This window comes from Theropithecus gelada, chromosome 2, assembly GCF_003255815.1.
Source record: "Theropithecus gelada isolate Dixy chromosome 2, Tgel_1.0, whole genome shotgun sequence".
NCBI classification, from domain to species: Eukaryota; Metazoa; Chordata; class Mammalia; order Primates; family Cercopithecidae; genus Theropithecus; species Theropithecus gelada.
Window position 1 is genome coordinate 118,024,874 of NC_037669.1, and position 24,495 is coordinate 118,049,368.

General features: G+C 33.9%; 1 protein-coding gene across 14 annotated transcripts in view; it reads right to left on the minus strand.

The window, feature by feature from the left end:
* Window positions 1–8,581: 8,581 nt before the first annotated feature.
* ECT2 (epithelial cell transforming 2) overlaps window positions 8,582–24,495 on the minus strand; it is a 69,866-nt gene continuing 53,952 nt past the window's right edge. For 9 of the 14 annotated variants that reach the window (XM_025376017.1, XM_025376014.1, XM_025376010.1 and 6 more), the window contains 4 exons: window positions 23,061–23,215; window positions 14,763–14,870; window positions 13,629–13,784; window positions 8,582–9,905 (listed from right to left, as the gene is read on the minus strand). In XM_025376017.1, coding sequence (XP_025231802.1) covers window positions 9,816–9,905; window positions 13,629–13,784; window positions 14,763–14,870; window positions 23,061–23,215 — 509 coding nt within the window. In that variant the 3' untranslated portion in view covers window positions 8,582–9,815. Of the gene's footprint in view, window positions 9,906–11,253; window positions 11,521–13,628; window positions 13,785–14,762; window positions 14,871–23,060; window positions 23,216–24,495 lie in introns of all 14 variants that reach the window. The other 5 variants (XM_025376004.1, XM_025376006.1, XM_025376008.1 and 2 more) reach the window with 1 other exon arrangement.

A 24,495-nucleotide genomic window follows, 5' to 3' on the forward strand; every position in this document is an offset into this window, starting at 1 on the left:
GTAGAGATGGGGTTTTACCATGATGGCCAGCCAGGCTGGTCTTGAACTCCTGACCTCAAGTGATCCACCCACCTTGGCCTCCCAAAGTTCTGGGATTACAGGCATAAGCCCCTGCAGCTGGCCTTAGGAATGATTTTAAATGTGGATTATATTTCTTGGGTGTTTACAGGAACATTTAAGTTTTCTATTTCTATTTCATTAAGTTGTGTTTTTCTAGAAATTTGTTTGCATTGTACTACTCTGTTGCAGTAATGAGTCCCCACTTGTGCGCATCTTCCAGCATCCACACCTCTGGATGGTAGTATCTTCCCACATTAACTTTAGTTTCAGCTATGCAATTTGTTTTGGCCAATGAGAGACAACAGGAAAAATAACATAAGCAGAGATTTTAAAACTATTTGCTTTTTTGAACCCTAGAAGTGCTACCATGTGAACAATCCTGCACTGGACTACCGATGATGACACATGCCTCCACCACTCTAACCAAATGCCAGGAAGCCTGTGATACCCTGAGTAATGATTCTCCAAATATGTTGACATCCAAGCCCAGGCACCTACGAATATGTTAGATGGTGAAAGGAACTTTGTAGATGTGATTGTTATGGATCTTGCAATGGGGAAATTATCCTGGATTATCCAGGTGGGCCTGATGTAGTCACCAGTGTCCTTATAGTAAGAGGGAGGCAGTAAGAGATTTGTCTGCAGAGGAGGTGTGGTATGACAGAAGTAGAGATTGGAATGATACAGTCACAAACCAAGGAATACCAGCAGCCTCCAAAAGTTGGAACAGGCAAGGAACAAATTCTCCCCTAGGACCTCCAGAAAGAACAAGCCCTCTTGATAGGTTGACTTTGGTGAGTCAGACTCATGATTTTGGACTTCTTATCTCCAAACTACAAGAGAATAAATTTGTGTTTAAGCCTCTACACTCAGTAATTTGTTACAGCAGTAATAAGAAACTAAATAGGTTTTGGTATCAAATGTGGAGTGTTGCTGTAACAAATACTTAAAAATGTGGGGGTGACTTTTGAATTGGTCAGCGGGAAGAGGCTAAAAGAATTACAAAAAGCAAAATGGAAAAGCCAGTATGTATTCCAGTATTGCAAGTATATGAGGTAATGCATGTTAACTACCTTCATTTAGCCATTCCACGATGTATACACATTTCAAAACATCATTTTGTAAACTGTAAATATATACAATTTTTATTTGTCAATTAAAAAAATAAGCAAAAACTAAAATATCCTGGGGGAAAGCCTAGATTGCCTTGAATAAACTGTTACTAGAAATACAAATGTTAACAACTCTGCTAGTGAGCACTCAGAAGAAAGTGAGGATACTGTAGAGAGGGCCCACATGATGTCAGAATACCTGCATTATCAATAACAGACTGCTGGCAGGAATACATTAAATGTGTGCTGGGGAGAAATGAGGAATTGGAAACTAAAGGAAGCCTAAAACAATCAGGATTCAGTCAGAGGACCCTATTCAAGCCTCCTGAAATCTTTGTGAAGAGATCAGGCATGTGACTCAGCTTCGTCATCAGAAGCCAGGAATAGAGATGGGATTATCCAGAAAAGACATGTGAAAGGTCTCTTGTCTAATGCAGCAAATTGTGTGCCAGTTTACAAGGATTCTGAGAATGTTATACTAGCAGAAACACTTGCAGCTTAGACCAAATGAAAAGAGAAAAACAAAACAAAACAAAAAAAACAGTGTTAGACTCCGAAAATTCTATAAGCAAGAAACGGACTGATAAAATCACTTAACTGCAAACTTGTGCTATGCTTCACGAAAACGTAATGATGATTCACAGTGCATCCTTAGGTGCCTAACAAAAACTTATCTAAGGATGTTCCTTGTCTTATCAAATTATGGAAAGTCACTTCGCACAATACATATTGTGAAGTCATTAATATGATCTCTTCCTAGCCTCTGCGTAGGCAGGATCCTAACACATTTATAAGCACAATTTTTGACCAACTGAAGTGGTCCCTTTATGTTGATCATGTAACTGTCTACATCTTCCTGGCAAAACTCTTACTATATATACTCATTATATTCCTATAATTTTTACGTGTACATTTATAAATTACTAAGTTCACTAAGAATAATAGAATCAAAAAAGCCATAATGGGACTTTTAAAATGTCAACCATAATATGCTTACAAGGAACTCTTAAAAAAGTGGAAAGACAAAATACCAAGCATTCAGTGGTCAGCTTTGATTGATGTCTAGGCTTCAAAACAAAACACCAATCCCAAAATAGCCTCTTTCAAAGTAAGCCAAAATAGTTTATTCAAACTCAAACCTGCTGAAACTTTTTACGTTTTAACGTTTTATTGTTACCTATAGTCACCCTATTGTGCTGCTGAACAATAGATCTTTTTCCTTCTATCTAACTGTATCTTTGTACCCATGGACCAACCCCTCTTTATACCTTCTTCCCCACTACCCTTCCTAGCCTCTGGTAACCATCATTCTACTCTATCTCCATGAGTTCAACTTTTAATTTTTAGCTCCCACATACGAGTGAGAACATGCAATATTAGCCTTTTTGTGCCTAGTTTATTTGACTTAACATGTCCTCCAGTTCCATCCATGTGGTTGCAAATGAGTTTTATTCTTTTTCACAGCTGAATAGTACTCCATTGTGTATATGTACCACATTTTCTTTATCCATTCATCTGTTGATGGACACTTAGGTAGATTCCATATCTCGGCTATTGTGAATAGTGCTACAGTAAACATGGGAGTGCAGACATCTCTTTGATATACTAACTTTCTTTCTTTTAAATATATATCCAGCAATGGGATTGCTGGATCATATGGTAATTCCATTTTTAGCTTTTTTGAGGAACTTTTATACTGTTCTCCATAGTGGTTGTACATACATTCCCACCAACAATGTACAAGGGTTACCCTTTATGTTCTCAAAGAAGCATCCCTTAGTGCTTGTTCTTTTTATAAAAGCTGTTTTTACTGTGGTGAGATGATATCTCATTGTAGTTTTGATTCACATTTCTTTGATTAGTGATGTTGAGCATTGATTCATATACATGTTGGCCATTTGTATGTCTTCTTTTAAAAAATGTCTATTCAAATCTTTCACCTATTTTAAAATTGGATTCTTTTTTCTATTGAATTACTTAAGCTCATTATATATTCTGGTTATTAATTCCTGGCAGACGGGTAGTTTGCAGATATTTTTCCATTCTGTGACTGGCTCTTCACTTTGTTGATTGTTTCCTTTGCTGTAAAGATGTCTTTTAGCTTGATGTGATCCCATTTGTCCATTTTTGGTGGAGGGTCTCGCCTCAATGTTGATGGCTGCTGACTGATCAGGTTGATGGTTTGCTGCAGGTTCGGTGGCAGCAGCAATTTCTTAAAATAAGGCAACAATGAAGTTGGCCACAGTAATTGACTTCCTCTCATGAAAGATTTCTCTGTAACATGCAGTGCTGTTGATAGCATTTTACCCCTAGAAGAACTTTCAAAGTTGGGGTCAGCCCTCTCAATTCCTGCCTCTGCATTATCAACTAAGTTTCTGTAATATTCTAAATCCTTTGTCATTTCAACAATGTTCACAGCGTCTTCACCAGGAGTAGATTCCATCTCAAGAAACCACTCAAGAGTCTCATAAGTGGGCTCAAAATAGTCAACCATGCTATAAAAAGATGTGCTGTCATTTGGGCTTTGTTATTCCATTTATAGAACACAAGCAAAGTCTATGTAGCATAATCTTAATGGCCCTAGGATTTTCAGAATGGTCAATGAACACAGCTTCAAGTTACCAGCTGTATTAGCTCCTAACAAAAGAGTCAGCCTATCTTTGAAGCACTGAAGACAAGCATTGACTTCTGTCTAGCTACGGAAATCTTAGATTGACTGGGTGAGGTGGCTCACACCTGTAATCCCAGCACTTTGGGAGGCTGTGGGCAGATAACCTGAGGTCAGGAGTTCGAGACCAGCCTGGCTAATATGGTGAAACCCCATCTCTACTAAAAATACAAAAAATTAGCAGGGCGTGGTGGGACGTGCCTGTAATCCCAGTTACTTGGGAGGCCGAGGCAGGGGAATTGCTTGAACCCAGGAGGCAGAGGTTGCTGTGAGCCAAGATCGCACCATTGCACTCCAGCTTGGGCAACGAGCAAAACTCCATCTCAAAGAAAAAAAAAAAAGAAAGTCTTAGATAGCGTTTTCTTCCAACAGAAGGCTGTTTCGTCTACATTGAAAATGTTATTAAGCATAGCCACCTTCTTCAGTTATCTTAGCCAGCTCTTCTAGATAACTTGCTGCAGCTTCCCTATCAGCATTTGCTGCTTCACACTGCACTTTTGTTTTGGAGACCGTTTCTTTCCTCATGAACCAACCTCTGCTAGCTTCAAGCTTCTGCAACTTCCTTCTCTCTCTCAGCCTTCATAGGATTGAAAGAGTTAAGGACTTACTCTGGATTAGGCTTTGGCTTAAAGGACCGTTGTGGCTAGTTTGATCTTCTCTCTAGACCATTCAAACTTTCTTCGTATCAGCAATAAGTCTGTTTCGCTTTCTTATTATTCACATGTTCAATGGAATAGCACTTGTAATTTCCTTCAGTAACTCTTTTTGCATTCACAGCTTGGCTAACTATAGCACAGGGGCCTTGTTTCAGTCTATCTCTGCTTTCAACATGCCTCCTTCACTAAGTTTAGTAATTCCTAGCTTTTGATTTTTTAGACGCCATTGTAGGATTAATTATTAATTAGCCTATTTTCAATACTATGTCTCAGGAATTAGGGAGATCCAAGCAGAGGGAGAGATTGGGGAACAGTTGTTCAGTGGAGCAGTCAGAACACACACAATTACTGATAAAGTTTTCAGTCTTAGATGGGTGCGGTTTGTGGTGCCCTGGAACAATTGCAATAATAACAGCAAAGATGACTGACCACAGATCACCAAAACAGGTATAATAATGAAAAGTATAAAATACTGCAAGAAATACAAAAATGTGACACAGACACATGAGGTGAACACATGCTTTTGGAAACACTGTACTAATAGACTTGCTCAATGCAGCATTGCTACAAATCTCCAGTCTGTCAAAGGCACAGTATTTGCTAAGTGCAATAAAACAAAATATGCCCATGTCTACCAAAATTATATATTGATCTTTTGACCTAGTAATCCCACACGTATTTTTTTTTTTGCAAAATATGCTGACAGAAATACAAAATGACCTATTCATAAAACTTGCAGCATCATTGTGGTAGTAGAACACTAGAAACATCAATAGGGGATTGGGTGAATAAAATAGAGTCTACTCACAGTGGAGTACTCTGCAATTGTAAAAAGAAATGAAGGACTTATATACAGATAGAGTGATTTCCAGAATATATTTTGAAGTGATAAAAGCAAGATTGTAGAACAGTGATTATTATACGCCAATTTTTCTGTAAGAAGGGGAGAGAAAAGTGTATTGCATATTGATATAGTTTGGATCTGGGTCCCCGCCTAAATCTCATGTTGAAATGTAAACCCCAATGCTGGAGGTAGGGCCTGGTGGGAGGTAATTGGATCATGGTGGCAGTTTCTCATGAATGATTTAGCACCATCCCCCTGGCGCTGTTCTCCTAAGAGTTCTCATGAGATCTGGTTGTTTACAAGTGTGTAGCACCTTCCCCATCTCTCTCCCTCCCTCCTGCTTCTGGCCATGTGAAGTACTGGCTTCCCCTTCACCTTCTGCCATGACTGTAAGTTTCCTGAGGCTTCCCCAGAAGCTAAGCAGATCCCACCATGCTTCCTGTGCAGCCATGCAGAACTGGGAGCCAATTAAATATCTTTTCTTTATAAATTATCCAGTATCAGGTATTTATAGCAGTGCAAGAAAAGACTAATACACATGTGGTACCATCAGATTTAAAGGTGAACTTACTACAATATCTAAAGATGCTTCAACTAATTTAGTTAAGCCTGCAATTGCTTTTGAACAAGGATAAGTCTTTGCTGCTTGATAGTTCTTTGAGAAGAATCTCAAGGCAAAGGTAACTTGTTCGGGAGGTTCAAGAGAAGCAGCAGAAGGAACATAAAGAATGTGAGTAAGTGGTGAAGATGAAGCTGTGGAGACAGAGTGAGACTGTCTCAAAAAAAAAAGTTTTAAAAAGAAAAAAATATATATCACATGGACCCATCAATATACAAATATACGTAATACAAATATTATGTATCCATAATAATTAGAAATAAAAAATATTTTAAAGGTCCTCCACCAGAAAAGATTATGACTCACTGAAGGCTCTGATGATCTTTAGTTTTTTTTTTTTTGGTAAGCAATAATGTATTTTTAAATTAAGGTATGAACATGAACATTTCTTTTTAGACATAATGCTATTACACTTAATAGTCTATGTATAGTGTAAACATAACTTTTATATGCAATGGGAAACCAAAAATTCATGGGACTCACTTTATTGAGATAGCTGCTTTATTGTGGTGGTCTGCAACCAAATTTGTAGTATCTCTGAGGTGTGCCTGTACTAAATTTCCCTGCATGGAGGTTGCAATAATTTTTATATTCACAACAGACACATGTAAGAATACATTTACCCACAGCCCCACCAGCAGAAATACTGTCAAATATTTAGATTTCTAATGATTAAAAATGGTATGTAGTGTAATTTTAATGAATTTTCTCTTTTAAGCCTGGAAAGTCTTACATGTTGAATGGTAACTTTTCATTTTCTGCAAACCATCTATCTTCTGGCAATTTTTCTACTGGGTTTTTAGAGACTGGAGTTTTCCTTACACTCTAAATGTAAATCCTTTATTCTGAGTTACATTTTTCTGTGACTTGTTTTTAACTTTGTTTATAATGACTTCTTTTGTATTAAGTTCCATAAAAAAAATCCACTAAGCTTTCAGTTGCATTTAAGTGTATTGGTTAAACTGATGAAAATTCACATCCTTTTTACATCTTTCTATTCATAAACATGTTAGCACTCTCCATTTATTTTTCTCCTATACTGACTATAACGTTCTCAGTGAGAATTTTTTAATTGACTTTGCTCAATACTTGATGTGCATGCTTGATTTTAAAGTTCCATGTTTTTCTAGTTTTAGAAAACTCTCAACTCTTCAAACATTGCTTTCTACCCCCTTCTATTATTTTAATTTTTCTCTCCAGATATCCTATTATAGGTTGTTGGATATTCATGTTCCATTTTTTTACATCTCTTAAAACACTTCTTAGTACTTTTTGATAGTTTGTGAGGGTAATTTTCTGAAATTTATCTATTAGTTCACTAGTATTCTCTTCAGCCAGGTCTCTCTACTTCCAGAAGTTCAACTTGATTCTTTTACCAATCAAGCTTGTTTATTTTAAAAAGTCATGTCTATTATTCAGTATGAGTTCTTTCTTATAAATATATTTTCTTTTTGATCTATTATTTCCAGTTCCTGGAGAACACATTCTATTTACTTCATTTCTTTACTCTCCTCATGCCTTTTTATTTCCTCTTTTGCTTTTAACTAAGATCTTACCTTCAGCTAGGCTGAGTCAAGGATCAATGTTCCAGCATTTTAAGGCTTATATATTGGTCTCAAATCCATTCAATTGGTCTTTGGTATCAGTCTACACTTAGCATTATGGCTTTGATTCTTAATTTCTCATATCTGAGGATTTCCAGATTATTCTTTTAACCTCAGTTATATATGAAAATTATTTCTTGGTTATATTTCATAAAGAAATGCTTGATGTTTCTGTTAGAAGAACATGCACTCTAAATGTAGTAGCTTACTCAGACATGGTACCAAAAGTCCTTAGAATTTTTATTAAGAACAGTGGCTAAGATTCTGTAAACAACCTTTTGGAACCCACTGATAAATCACATGTCTTTCTTCTTTGTCAGTGTAAGTCATATTGGTAAATTTTCCAATATTGAACTAACCTTGCATTCTTGGAAAAAACACTATTGGATGACCTAAATGCCTTAAGGAAATTAAAAATGCTCTTAATAATTAAGAAAACCTAAATTATGATTTTCTCAATAGAGAAATTAATTATATTTAATATCCATGTATGATACAGAATCCTAATTTTACACGATACATGCAAACTGTCTTCATCTGATAACAAGGATAGTCTAAAAACCTAAGGTCGGCAGATAACAGTAAAAACCAGAAACATTCTCTTTCAAATTAAAATTAACTACCTGCTATATTTTGCCAGTGTATAGTCAATACTTTTCTAGCTTTATGCCTTATGTCATTTCTTGTCTCTGGAAACTCCACCCTTTTGGGGGAAAGCAACAGTTCCACCTCCACTAAAATAACAATTGTGTATTTTCTGCCAGAAAAATGCATATATGCACATAAACACAAAATTTTGCATAAAACATCATAGGATTCACTACCTACATTTCGCAAAGTAGATTCCAGATTAAAAATTTCTAACTTACAGATCACCTCTTAAAACAAAATACTCAAAAATATTAATGGAGGAATAAATAAATAAGCAAGCAAATACACAAAAGAACATATGTTGATGCAAGCATTCATATTTGCCTATGAAAATTTCCCTGAAGAAACTAAGACATGAGACATAAAATACACTTGGGTTTTAGGTATTTATTTACAAAGTTCTTACTAATACAATTGCTTTTAAAATATAGCAAAGAGTCATTTACTATTCTCAGAAGTGGCACATGCACGGCATAGAAAATCTATAGTCAGTTAACTATTAAAACAGATACTTGAAAATTAAGTGGCAAACATTTGTAGTACTCCCTAAAGAAATAGGAAATAAAAATGCATTTATTCATATGAACTTGATTATTCTGAATTACTGACTATAAAAAAGGCTATTGTGAAAGATATCACACTTTGAAATAGCAAATGAATTTTCAATTTTACATTTAATTATAAGACCATAATAAAAAGTTGAACACACACTATCTATGTATTTCACAGAAGATTAGTAAAACTGATGGTAACTTCAGAATTATTTCATAAAGGGTACAAACAGTCTTTACCACAATTTTCCCATGGTCTTATCCTTCAAAATAAAATTCCACACACTATCAAACTAAATCAAGATTTGCTAGTGGCTAAAATCACCATAAATATATAGTACTCTCTCTCTGAAACAGCTACAAACATCTTGTTTTTGGAAAATATACAATGTTTCTCAATCTTTCTGTCCTTATCTCAATTTGCAAAAATATTTTGAAACAATCTCCTTTAAATGTTATTCTTGTTAATAAGGGCAAATCTTTTAAAATCCACATGCTAGATCTTGAAAACACTTGAGAAGAAAATAAACTGCAAAAGGAGTGGTTAAATACTTCAAACTGCACATGTGAAACAGACCCACTATCTAATCAGAATTCTATGCAAGTTTTTATCCAGTATTATGATGTCATTTAATCTCTGAATAAATTGAGCTGCACAAATAACTATTTCCATAAATTCATTCACAGATACTATACAAATAGATTCACAGCAGTATTTGGCACCCACCCATAAAATGTATTTACTCTATCAGGGTTGCAAAGCTACTAATATCAGCTGATAGCAACTTAAATTATTGGCCTTTGAATGACAGATTCAAACAAAAAGATAAATTACATCAAAATAACTATCATTTTTTTACATGAATTAACTTGAAAATGTAACAGGTAAACCTTACTCTTTCAAGAAGAAAAATCAAATAGCATACTTTAGTGTTACTTATCTTCCTTCCAGCTTTCACCAAGTGCTAATTACAAGTACCATTTAAGTCAGTTTCTTATTTGAGTATGAGGTGTTTATACATTTCTATAATTTAAGATTTTGGTAACACTTCATATCAAATGAGTTGTAGATCTACTTAACGTATGACTTCTCCTTTCAAAGAAGGAAGGAAGGCTGACAAGGGAGGGAGAAGGGATACCCTGTAAAGACAAAACAAATTATTTCATATTTTAAATCTTCCTTTAAAAAAAATTGTAAAATACAGTTTGGTATCATGCCTATTATTTTTACATTTTAAAAATTACTATAACAAGTACAAGACATCTGACAATTCTAAACTCTTTAAAGTTAGGGGAATGGAAAAGGGAGAAAAAAGAAAACTATTATAGCATTCTGAAAACAAAGCCAAATAGCTAGACTAGTTAACTAGATATTAACTCAACTGAACAGATACTGGCCTATTGCCAGTAGTGATACCTAACTTTGTTTTATGAAATATTAATGATTCAGTGTTTCAGGTTATAAAAGAAAAAATTATAAATTGGCAAACAAGGTTTCTTCTTAGTTCATAAAGCAGAATTAAGAGGAATGAAATCATTTCATGGGAAATAATTTTCTAAAATTAAGTCATACACTCTCAAAGAGTGTTTGTAATATATGTACAACTCAGATGTACATATGTGAGTGTGAGAGTGTATATGTATATATATAATTTTGTTCCACTGTAATCCCAGCTACTCAGGAGGCTGATGTGGGAGGACTGCTTAAGGCCAAGAGTTTGAGACCAGACTGGACAACTTAGCAAGACCCCCATCTCTCAAAAATATTTTAAAACAATTTTTTAAATTTTGTTCTATATAAAAATTGAGTGAAACAGCAATCCTTCTGGATAACAGTGATTATTAAATTGCTAAGTTTTATATCCCTGAGAAGTCTTAAAAATTTTAAAATAAAACAACTCTAACAAATAACATGCGAAGACTCAAGAATAACTGTAAATGAAAATAAATTTTAAGGCTACTGTTTTATTTTAACATATATAAATGGCTAACTGTAAGAGCTAGTAAGGTAGTTGGCTGTAAGTTCTCATAAACAAGGTTGTAAAATGAAGCATTTAAAAAGCTGGGCTGATGAAGTATAACCATTCAAGTATCAACAAAATGATGATATAAATGTATAATATAAAAGTTGACACTTTCCTCACGTGGAACTTTTATGATTTGGTATATTAAAAGCATAATTTTCTGTAAATGCTATAAATCTAACATTAAGAATCAGATTTGGAATATAAATCCACTACTCATGACAATCATTACTATTCTTTAAAATGATAATTTTCCTAAATAAGAAAATTTCTAATGGAACTTATTTTTTCTGGACTTAATAAACTCTATTAAACCTAAATTGTTATTAATTCAAAGCAGTCATAACATTGTGAATTCCAAAGTTCCCACCCACCCAATAAGTGATTCCTTGGAGAAAAAATATGTTCCTTTTTTTTTTTCTTTTTTTCTGCAGATACAAATTTTAAATAGCTAATAAGCTCACATTAAACTTCATGAGGCTTGTTTCCATTAGTGGTTGGCAAATCTCCTAATTCTTCACAAGTGTCAAAGATGAGTTGGAAATAACTTTTTTGAAATTTGAAAAATCAGTGTTTCCTTCTAGTATCTCTGAAAAACTAGCTCGGAAAGCAGAATGACGTACAGATCGAAACCAGGAGTACTGAGAGCGCCCACCAGTAGAGTTTAGGCGCTGAACATAAACATGCTTAGTAAATCCAATTACATTGCTTGTGGAAACAGAATGGGTAATCTGTTAGAACAGAAACAAGCAATTGAGAAGATGACATTAATGTCTTGAAGGTATTTTAGCTGCTTGTTACGTATATTGTCTATTAAAAGTGACATAACCATAAATAACAAATTAATTTTCTAAAATTTTCTATAAAATGCATTTACTTTCATTTGAAAGATGAAAATGTTTACAATAGTTGCTACAGGTGGCTTTGAGAAAGCTATAATCTAATTTTCACAAATTAATGCTTATCTGCATTTGTCAATTTTAATCGACCAAACTACTTTGCATATATTCATTTTATCAACTAAATACAGCTTCTCTCCCATTGGTTAAGGTTAATGTTGATTAAAAACCTGTATAAATACACTAATAGATTTAGCTATAACTCTTTGATGTGTTAACTAAAGACTTTAACCAATGTTAAAATATATATTACTAAGTATTATTTATGTGCCTTACCTGCAAAAATTTTATATAATAAAAAGAAATCACTTATAAAACACAAGAGCCCTCACAATGTGCCAGGTACTGTTCTAAGCACTTTACATATAATAACTCACTTGATCCTTATAACTACATATGACTTACTTTACAGACAATGAAATTGAAACAGACCTTTAATAACTTGCCAAAACACATATAACTGGTAAATAGCAGAGCAAGGATTTGAACACTAGGGTTCCAGAGAAACTGCCTCTCAGTATATAACATCATATACATATGTGTGATTATATAATACATACATATATTATTTAGTCCTACAATGAAATTATGGAATAAGTAAGCGCTATTAACATCTTTTCTCTCATCTGCAAAAATGCAGATGAGAGAATAAGAAACCTGGTACAGGACACACAGCTAAGAAGTGATAGTCACTTGCTTTTCTTAACTTCAGTAGGTTAATAATTGTATTAAGTGCAGATATTTCACTCAAATACTTAGTAATAGTATTAAATATCTAATAATTTAATAATTCTGAAACTTGGAAATTTGGATTGTTCAGGAAAAATTTTAAATATACATATATATATATAAAATATACATGAATTTAGAGCCCATAACATCCTCTGAAATTCAGTTTCAGAGATTATATTCTACTCATCACAAAAATAGTAAAAGGAATAAAACTCGGTGTCTGCTATCTTATTGGAACCGATCTATATAAACAGAATCATAGCTATTTACATTAGTAAAGTGACAGGCCAGATTGAAATGTGTTTCTTTTCTTAGGGATTTTAGAATATGGCCGGGCGCGGTGGCTCAAGCCTGTAATCCCAGCACTTTGGGAGGCCGAGACGGGCGGATCACGAGGTCAGGAGATCGAGACCATTCTGGCTAACACGGTGAAACCCCGTCTCTACTAAAAAGTACAAAAAACTAGCCGGGCGTGGTGGCGGGCGCCTGTAGTCCCAGCTACTTGGGAGGCTGAGCCAGGAGAATGGCGTAAACCCGCGAGGCGGAGCTTGCAGTGAGCAGAGATCCGGCCACCGCATTCCAGCCTGGGTGACAGAGCGAGACTCCGTCTCAAAAAAAAAAAAAAAAAAGAGATTTTAGAATACATTTCAATACCAACAAAATTTCCTATCAAGAAAACTACACATTAAGTATGTCTCTAGTTCATTCGTAGTAGGGTTTTCTCAGTTGCCTTTACCCAATAAAGAGGTTAGAAGTTTGGATGTACATATTTTAAAAATGACGTACGACTATGTTAGGATGCCAAGGTTTAAAGCACTAGGGGAGAGACCTCCTCCCTCCCAGCATCATGCTTTCCGTGCTGATTCTTCAGTGCTAGTGTACAGAGCTGTGCGGTCCTTCCAGGAGCCACTAGCCACATGTGGCTATGAAACCCCTAAAACATAGCCAGTCTGAAACGCAGTCAGCTTTGTAAGTATAAGGTGCATCCCACATTTTTAATACTTAGTACATAAGAAAGAATGAAAATATCTCACTGGTAATTCTTACATTGATTCGCATTCAAATCATAATATTTTGGCATACTGGGTTAAAATACATGATTAAAATTTTTTAAGCATGGAAGAAATATTTCCAATTTTTAAAAGTTAACAAATCCCATACCAGCTTCATAAATAAGTCATTCACCCCATTAAATCAAAATAACTTACTGCTAATGATGATGTGCTAGAAAGACGACTCATTATATGCTTATCATTGCTGGAAGGACTTCTTCCTTCCACTGAGCCGTGGGAGCCGTGGGATGTCATAAGAGCCCTTCGAAGAGCTCTTTTTGGAGTTTTGGAGAAAGAGAATGCTCTTGTAACCTAGAGTTTAAGAGTTACAATTACTTAAACCAAGACAAATTTAATACAGTTGATAAGAATACTGAAACATAAAAAAGACAAATATATGGCAAAAGTTTTTCTACCGTAGTATGTGGCAAGATTAGAATCTCTTTGGCACAAAGCAGTGAGGAAATTTGTATACTATTTCAACTTTCATTTAGAGAGCAGTGAAGTCCAATGGAAGGAGGAGAAAAGAAATCTAGCCTGGGAGAGAAGAAACCTAAGTTCTGGTCTGATTCAACCAGTCTAGTTGTGAGATTTCTAATCCAAAAATCACCTGAACCTCCATTTCTTTATTGAAAGAGTGAAGGAATTCACTTGAATAATAATCTAACATGTTTTTCTTTTATACATCATACATGTTAAACGATAGGAGATACAAAAATTACTAAAATACAAAGCCTCCCCATAAAGGGAAAGAAAACAAAACTTGTAAATCTAGCAGTAGAGATTATGGCTGTAAATCTCTCTTAGAACACTAAAATTCTAGTTCTACTTTTAAAAAGCCTATTATCAACATACTTATGTAATCCTCAACAACTCTGATAAGGTAAGTAAGTTATCTTCATCACGAGAAGACTAAAATATACTTCTAGAGTCAGGAATAGATCCCAGGTCCCCTGACTGTCGTCTGCCCTTTGCTGAAAATAACTGTGGCAATATATTTAAGATGAGGGCACACATATTTAAATCTAAAACACCAACAGTACATTTCTACTGCAGGATAGTTCACAGAAGCATCATTATTACAAAATGGGAGGGATAACAAGTTATAGTTACTGTGGCAAAGAAGTCACTGAAGTAAAACTATTGTTTCTGTGGGTCATTTCCTAGAATCGAAGAACAGCTTTGTTCTATAAACTATCTTTATACTGGTGTTCGCAGTAATATTATTTGAATATAGTCTGGAAAATACATATTAGAGATATGCTAAGTAATAATTTCACTAAAACGCACCTTTTTTGAAGTCTTTTTTATTGCTCTTGATGCTCTACTCAATGTACTGTCCATATCTTTTGTATTTACTTCAAAGGATTCTGGATCAGCAGTATAAATAAGATTCTCCTATTGAAAAATAATACTTTTTGTTATCTTGAAAACACACAACTGTTTCTAAAAATCAAACTTTTAAGCATATTTATGTATGGAGTATTTGTAAATGAAGCTACTCAAGATTGTTCATGTGCTTGATATAACTTCTACCCCGAAATGTACTAATTTAAGGATAGTGAAAAATAAGCATTCAGTAAATAAGTAATTCCCTGTAAGGGTCATGGATACCAAAGCAATTGGAAATAGACCTCAAAATAAAATCTAACAACTCTTAAACAAGTTAGAAATTTAGCAGACTTAAACTTAATGCTTAAGTATAAAGTCAGCTACAAAACCAAGACCACAAACACTGTTCTTGACATAAACTCAAATTAAGATTTAGACTTTCTCCTACTTTACCCTTTCGTCCTCAATCAGCATTTGTAAGGATTCTAAATCAGAGGTTCTAAACCTGTGACCAAGAGCCTGTAGGGTGACAATGAACAGAAACTGGGCACAAAATTTTGTGTGTACATGTGCAAAGGGCATCTTTCTGAAGAGGGGGTTCACAGCTTGTATCACATTCCTAAAGGAATCAAAGACGCCATATAACCACCAGTCTACTCTGTACTTCTATGAGGTCAGCCGCTGCTGATACGCTGGGGAGGACGGGATGGGGTGGGAGCTGGAGTGAGGCTGGTCAATAGGCACAAAGTTACAGTTAGAAAGGAGAAGTAAGTTCTGGTGTTCTATTGCACAATGGTGACTATAGTTAACAATACAGTATTGTATTGTGTATTTCAAAATAACCAACAGCGGATTTTGAAGGTTCACACCATAAAGAAATGAGTATATTAGGTGATGGATACGCTAAATACCCTGATTTGATCAACACACAATGTATACATGTATCAAAACATCACATTATACCCTATAAATATGTACAATTATTATGTGTCAATTAAAAATAAATTTTTAAAAAGACCTCATATAGGCCAAGAACCACTGAACCACTTAAACAGGACAATTAATCTCTAAGTAATTAAAAATATTACTTGCTCAAATTATGGCTGAATTTTCAGAAGAAAGCAAGTTAGACAAAATGATTTTGCATAGTCCTATAACCAATTTGCACTTTAAATTTATAAATCTAGACTATGAATAGGCAAATTGCCTTGTTACCCTGTCACTATAAAGACTATTTTCCAGCACTATCATTCTGTGGTGACAGAGAAAAAACAACCTTGTGAAAGTCGTTTTTTCTGAAAATTTTTTCCATTTGCAAAATGTAGAACATATCTAGAATACCTAACCCATAGTAATCATAAGGCTAAAACAAAATAATGCATAGAAGTACTTTGAATGAAATGTTAAGCCTCTTTACCAAGTGTTAAATATTATACTCTACAATTATAATGCTTGATTCAGCTCTCCACCACTGATACATAGACAGTTTTTGTTATTCTAAAGCTTCTCTAATTTTGTCATTTGAACAACCACATGCACTCTGCCTGCTACAGAACCTCTCTTTCCACTTGATCGATTTGCTATGCTTATCTTGTACAAATCAGGTAATAGTACTTGTAAATGTCAATATCTTTTCAATTTAATGTTACTTTTTGAGTTAAGAAAAATTTAGAAAACATGAATTACCCATAACTCTCTTAATCAATTACCATCTACACTTTGGTATATTTCTTAGAGATATTTTTCTACATGTATAAAATGTTTCTTCATAACAAAACTGGAATATTATTCAGTTTTGTACCTTACATTTTTCAATTAGCTGTAATTTTTTTGTCTCAAAGGATTTACTCTTAACGAAGACCTGACAAATCTCTTCTGATTATACCACAATTAATTTAATCATTCCACTATTTTTGAGCATTTAGAGTGCAGTAATGGGGAATTACTGTGTAATGGGTCCACAGTTCCAGTTTAGGAAGATGAAAAAGCTCGTAAAACAGATGGTGGTGATATTGCACAACAGTATGAATATACTTAATGCCAATAAACTATACACTTAAAAATGGTTAAAACTGGTAAATTTTATGTTATGTATATTCCACCACAATAAAAAAAGAAATACATGAAACTGTATGTCTTTGTATATGAAAATATTAAACCACATGTTGGTAATTTTCTAAATCAGAACACTAGAGGTAGAAAAGCAGAATATGAAAAGTTCCTGATGGAAAAAGGGTATACTTCTTCAACCTATACTCTCACTGTCAGAACAGGAAAGAATCCATCTTGCCTCACTAGCTCTCAATGGTCTCCTTCAGTTTTTTTTTTACAATTTGGTTTGTGAAAACAATTGATATAATGCTATCTGTATCCATATTGCTTTAAGTTTAAAGCAATTAGTTGCGTATATATTTTTTCATGTTTTACAGATATTTTATATCAAATTTTATTGGAAAAGAGGCCTTCATTTCCTACACTTTCTAACTGGTTACTGCCAGCATAAAGGAAAACTCTTGATACATATGTATTTATATTTTATTTGGCTGCTTTACTAAGCTCTGTTACAAATTCTAATAGTTTTCAGTTGGTTCTTGACAATTATCTAGGTAATCGTTTGTAAAACAACTGCATATTTGATACCTTACGTCAATCTGTAAGAAACAAAGCACTGAGGAATGTGACTTAAGCTCTGCCACACATATCTGAAAGGTTTTACACTACTAGGATTTCCTATATCTCATGGTAGAGGGATGACATTTCCTATACTACTGTATATATGGGTAAGCTCAATTGTATCCTTACTTTTATGAATTTAATTCTGCTTTGACCGCATTCCATTTTTATTTCAATTTTTATCTCATTCAATCAACAGATATATACTGAAAACCTACTATTTGATAGAATTTTTTATGTCCATAAGATACAGAGGCAAATTCAGAAAAAGAATGTTTTGACATTTAAATATATTTTCCTTAAAGAAATAAGTGATATGGTAATTACCCTGATTCGGTCATTATACGATGTACACATGCAACAAAACATAACACTGTACCCCAATATATGTACAATTATGTCATTATAAATAAAATCAATTAAAAATCAAAATAAGCATAGTCTTCTGTTAATGTTTTATTTTTAAACTATAAAGTAACTTATCAATGCTTCTTTCAATTGGTAAACTTATGACTTTTTTAACTGAAAGCTAAAAGATCTAGTAAAATTAGCTGGAAAATAATTTAAAACAGTGATAATTTATTAACTGACTGGTTACAAAATAACACACATACCAAAGAGTCACCTATTCACAAAATAGCTTAGAAACAGGTAAAATATCCATTTATGACTGCATTCTAAAGAGAAAATTACTTAGGAATCAATCTAATAAATACATTTTTGGCCAGGTATGGTGGCTCACACACCTGTAATCCCAGCACTTTGATAGGCCCCCAGGTGGGCAGATCACTTGAAGCCAGGAATTCAAGACCAGCCTGGCTGGCCAACATGGTGAAATGCTGTCTCCACTAAAAATACAAAAATTAGCCAGGCACGGTCGTGCACATCTGCAATCCCAGCTACTCAAGAGGCTGAGGCATGAGAATCACTTGAACCCGGAGGCAGAGGTTGCGGTGAGCCAAGATTGCACCACTGCACTCCAGCTTTGGTAACAGAGACTCTATCTTTAAAAAACAAAAAAAGAGAAAGAAATACATTTTTGAAGAATGTACATATGTCTCTGCTTATATTTCTGGAAAGTATCAAAAGTCATACCCCTGGAAAGACAGATTAGCCAGACAGGGGTATGAGACATGTTTTACTGCAGTATACTATTGTATATTTGACTTTTTTTCTTATATGCAAATATTATCTTTCAATTTAACAGATGGTAAAAATCATAGCATGACTATTAAACTAAACATTGGTAACTTACTCTTTGAATACTTAGATGCAAAATGTATCCATTTTCATATGTAATGCAACTAAACTCCAAGTGTGTTTAATTTTGCTGAAATGCTCTTTATAATGAAGTTCCCTGAAATTTAATTCCTTAGCAAATGCTAATAAAGGAGCTTCTCATTTTTTTCCATTGTTATCTTAACTATGACTAAGTATTAATAACCACTGATGAACTAAAAATGAAACCAGTGGCTTCATATTTTCTCTCAATGAACTAACAAACTGCTTCTGACTTAGGGGAGGGGAAGATTGATACAAGATTTTTTACCTTTCCAGAAGATTCTGGGTTCAGAATGACTGAAAGGGTGAACACATTGCTAGTTCACTAGTGGCTTAGAATATAATATATTATTTTTGCTAAGATATAAATACGAAGTACTTCCTTTAGTGCTTTCCACACAGAGGAAGGTAGATAGGGTAAATCACAGGCAAAAGTACAAAGTCGGGGAAACCTATCTTCAGTAGTCCTAGTTTTATTTGTTATTCATTCTTTCTCAATAATTATCATTCTATCTTTAAAAACAAAAAAACGAAGAGAAAAAACTTTGTGCTTTTTAGTCTATTTCTAATTCTAAAATATAATACGTACTAGGACAAGGACGAAAAGTTAAATAAAATAAAAGTGAAATTGATAGATTAGCCAAAACTCATTTTTATTTTTATTTACTTTTAAGCTCTGCTGGACTTGAGAACACACATTTTTAATAAATACTTACTATAATTCCAAAATCATTTTATGACTTATTCAAAGTATGTCAAGCATTAAAGAAGCTTTGGAAGGGCAGGAGTTTTTCAATCAACTCCAAATTCACATGTACCTGAAGACAGACTTGCTGAGTTCAATATTAAAAAGTAGTAGTCAGTCTCTCCCACTGAGATATATAATATTAATTTCAGGAGAAAGTGAGCCTCAGCTACAGATTTTGAAATCCTATTCTCGGGTGTTAATTCACAGGAAATTTTCTAGCATTTGACACCTTAAGCCAATTAACCTGTCTACTTGTGAGTTATCAGATACTTCTTTGCCTAAGCTCTCCTCTTACCCTCGTCTTCAAACCCCCAGATCCTACCTACTATCACATGTTCCTTCCTTTAGCCTGTGCCTCAGTGTTTTCTTCAAACTCTGTAATCATGCCTATAGCTTAGAGCTTCTGATTTGGCCAAATTAAAGTGGTACCAATAACAGACACTTATACTAACAACTTACTAGGTATGTCTAATAAATGGAAGAATAATTATAGCTTTAAATACAAATCATATTAACTTCATTATAAATATTATTGGCATACAAGCACAAACTTTTAATATATGTCCACTCGTCGATCTATTTCTCATGCAGTTAGAAATTCTACTTACAAGTTTAAAAACTCAGAATGAAGATTGCAACTCTTAAGTAGCCAATGGTGATTTATTTGACCAAGATGTAGGATAAGTTTTGCAAATTTCAAATAAATATAAAGTTAGCAGCAAAAGTACTAAATTGTAGCACATGGCCTTTAATTATCAAGTTACTTTTAAACTAATCAAACTTCGGGAAAGGGTATCATTGCTTAAATTTATTTATTAATAAAAGTATACTTCTGATATTAGAGGTTGGAAATTGTAATGGCCTCCACAAAGCTACCAGCTTATCTTAGGCAATATATGAATGTTAGAGTACGGACCATGCAATTAAAGGTTACATATTGGCAAGAGACCAAAAATACATATATAAGGATTCTGAGACATAAGATCTTCAATAGATTTAAACTTTAATCTTTAGATTCTGAAATGACAAAATATGGGACATGACGTCCATGGGGAGAAAAACTATTAAGATGGTTTGACCAAGAATCAGTCAGTCATGCTCTTGGCCTTAGATTCAAACTTAATGGTATCAACTAAGTTTTCTTTCAGCCTGATAAATTTAACTCTTACATCATTAATGAGTGAATATGACAAATGAAATAGTATAGAATAAAATAATTGTGCTTATTTTACTCTTTTAATTAAGAAAGCTCAAGCTACTTAGGGTACCAAAAATATATATATACAGGGTACCAAAAACAAAAACTACTAATTCAAAGAATCAGAGACTTTTTTATCTTTTTACATCTTGTATGTGTGTGTGTGTGTGTGTGTATTTACATCTTGTGTGTATACGTATATATATGTACACGTATAGGTATAACGTGGTTTATAAACTAAGTATTCATTGATGAAAACCTCCTTCCAAAGTGTTTAGAACAATTATCAGAATTTTTGTTTGTGTGTGTGTGTTTTTTTAGATTTCTATGGACCAAGAATATGTTCTTATAAATAAAAAATTGTTATATATATAAATATATATATATTTAAATAATATATATAAATATATATATTTAAATAATATATATAAATATATATATATTTAAATAATATATATAAAATTATAAATATATATTATATATAATATAAACAAAAAAATATATGTATACACACATATATATGTATACACACACACACATATCTTCACATGGAAAATTCTCAGGCTTTATAAAAATTTACTATATGTAGAATTTTAAATGCAGGAAAGGGCTCAACTGAAGTCACCGAGTATCTGAATTTACACATGTATTTCTTAAGAACAAAATTTCAATAGACTGAAAGAATTTTGTGGTGTAAGCATAAGTCAGAACATAGTTAAACGTCTGCTGCCATCTTGTGGCTAATTTTACTTATGAATTTCTTCCATGTTATTTATATTTCAGTTCTAGTATTATTAGCTATCATGTGGCTAGTAATTCAATAGATATAAGAAAAAATTTCTGTTAACGTTACATTTCAGTATTAGGGTTATAAGTTTGGAAATGACTCTATAAGCTATCTAGTCTGACATTCTGATAAGAGCAGGAGTAATTTCTGCAATAAGGAATTACTACAGGTAAAGAAAACCATTTTATATACGGATACCTAGAAAAAAATGGATGGATACCTACAAAATAAATCTTATAATGAGCAGTTTTGAAAGATTTATAACAAAAGTGGTCTCCATCATTCTTCTAGCTAGCATTCTATTGTATGTGCTAGCATTGTATTTCCCCCTCTGAATCTTTTGTGCAACAATTTTTTATTTATAAGAACATATTCTTGGTCCATAGAAATCTAAAAAAACACACATACACAAACAAAAGTCTGATAATTGTTCTAAACACTTTGGAAGGAGGTTTTCATCAATGAATACTTTATAAACCACATTATACCTGAATGTCTTCCAAGGTTTCACACTTAACTGTGATTACATGTTTCATTCACACAGAAACACCCAATGCAATCTCAGTTACAGTACTATTGTACTGAAAAGGGTCATCTATTATATCAGCACATTCTCTTCAATCTATGTCATCTGTGCAAAGAGCAAGAGGTCTATATCTGTCTATCACATGTCTCTCTCATATATAGAGAAGCAGCAGCCAAATTATCTTTTAGGGACCTAGATTTCATCCAGGGATACCTGATTTCAGGCAAGTCATTTAACTTCAATATTTTGATTCTCTCATCTATTTTCAATCTGTATGGTATAATGATAATTATATATTTATGATAGCATTTGATTTTAAGAGGTTCACGTGAGAAAAATAGATTGGGAACATGCTATTAGCTATCTATTGCTTTCAATAAGATTTTTTATTTTTTTTTTGGCCAGACGCGGTGGCTCACGCCTGTAATCCCAGCACTTTGGGAGGCCAAGGTGGGCAGACTGCCTGAGCTCAGGAGTTCAAGACCAGCCTGGGCAACACAGTGAAACCCCATCTCTACTAATATACAAAAAATTAGCAGGGCGTGGAGGCGTGCACCTGTAGTCCCAGCTACTCAGAAGGCTAAGGCAGGAGAATCACTTGCATCCAGGAGGCAGAGGGTGCAGTGAGCTGAGATCATGCCACTACACACTCCAGCCTAGGCAACAGAGTGAGACTCTCGTCTCCAAAAAACCAAACAAACAAAAATCAAAATGCTCTTTAATTTTTAGCCATGTCTAAGAGTACCAATGAAAAATCACAGGGTACATTACAAGAAGTCCCAAAATCTTCACTGAATCAGAGCCACGGGAACCATGAGACTATGAAGGCCTACCTTATGTAAGCCAAAAACTCAAACGATGTTTTCTGTACCTACACTATATAAAATATTTCCTAAAACAACTTATTAAATCAGTTTTTTTAATATACACAAAACTAAAACTCTCCATTCATAATAAATAAGTCATTAAAAATGTACATGTTTAGTCTGAGTGCACTGTCATAAAATTGAAACTTTCATTATAATACTGTTTTAAGAACTTACAGCATCTGCTTTACAAATGGTGTTGGCTACATGTCGACACAGCATCTTTAGCCAGTTTTCTTTTGGAAGTTCATCTGATGTCATCTGGAAACTGAGTAGCACATTTGCCTGCTCTGTTGGTGGCCTCACAAGCAAGGCAAAAGCATTATGGCAATCTAGGGTTCCAGAATAACCATAAACATTAAGTGTCACTCCTTGGAAAATGACAGATGTATGCAAGTTTAGTTCCCTCAGAGCAATGAAATTCCAATGAAATGAACTATCTCTTCTCCACTTTCCTCGTCCTCTCTATTTTTAATAAGACAACATCACCATATTAAGTTGAAGTACTAAAAAGACAATATAGTATACCACGTAAGGAACTAATGATGATAAGTTAATGACATTAATTAAACAGTATTTTCGACATCATTTAATATTTTCTATAAAAATATTAAAAGTGTTACAAAAGGTGCACGACCAAGATGCTGAAATACAACCTATTTTAAACAAAGTCTGCCATAATTAAAATCCAAAAATGAAGATTTTTAAAACAAAGATAGAGTCAGCCTTCCGTATCTGTGGGTCTGCATCTGTGGATTCAATCAACTGCTGACCGAAAATAGTAGAAAAAATACTACAAAATAGATTGTATCTGTATTAAACATGTACAGACTTTTTATTCTTGTCATCATTCCCTAAAGAATATAGTATAACAACTGTTTACTCAGCATTTACATTGTGTAGGTACTATAAGTAACCTAGAAATGACTTATAGTACATGGGAAGATGTGTATAGGTTACATGCAAACACTATGCAATTTTACATCCAGGACTTGAGCATCCCAGATTTTGGTAACCAACGTAGGTCCAGTAACCATCCCCCATGGATACCAAGGAACAACTATACTATGTAATCTTTAATAAATCCAGAATTTGTCAACTAAGTGAAAAGAGCAGTAAGTTGCTAAGTTTTCTTTAAGAATCATTTCTTGGCTGGGCGCAGTGGTTCATGCCTGTAATCCCAGCACTTTGCAAGGCCGAAGTGGGCGGATCACTTGAGATCAGGAGTTTGAGATCAGCCTTGCCAACATGGTGAAACCCTGTCTCTACTAAAATTACAAAAAAATTAGCCAGGCATAATGACACACGCCTGTAATCCCAGCTACTCAGGAGGCTGAGGCAGGAGAATCCTGGCGGGGGCTGCAGTGAACCAAGTTCATGCCACTGCACTCCAGCTTGGGTGACAAAGTAAGACTTCATCTCAAAAAACAAACAAACAAAAAAAACCCCACAAAAAAACAAAGAAAGAATTATTTCTCATAAAGGAAAAAAAAAAAAAAGAATAATTTCTCATGAACTGAAACCTTTCATTATTAGAGGAATCAGTAATGGAAAGAGCTAAACATTGTAAAAACATATGCCTAACATCCAAACTATGGCCATGCACATACAC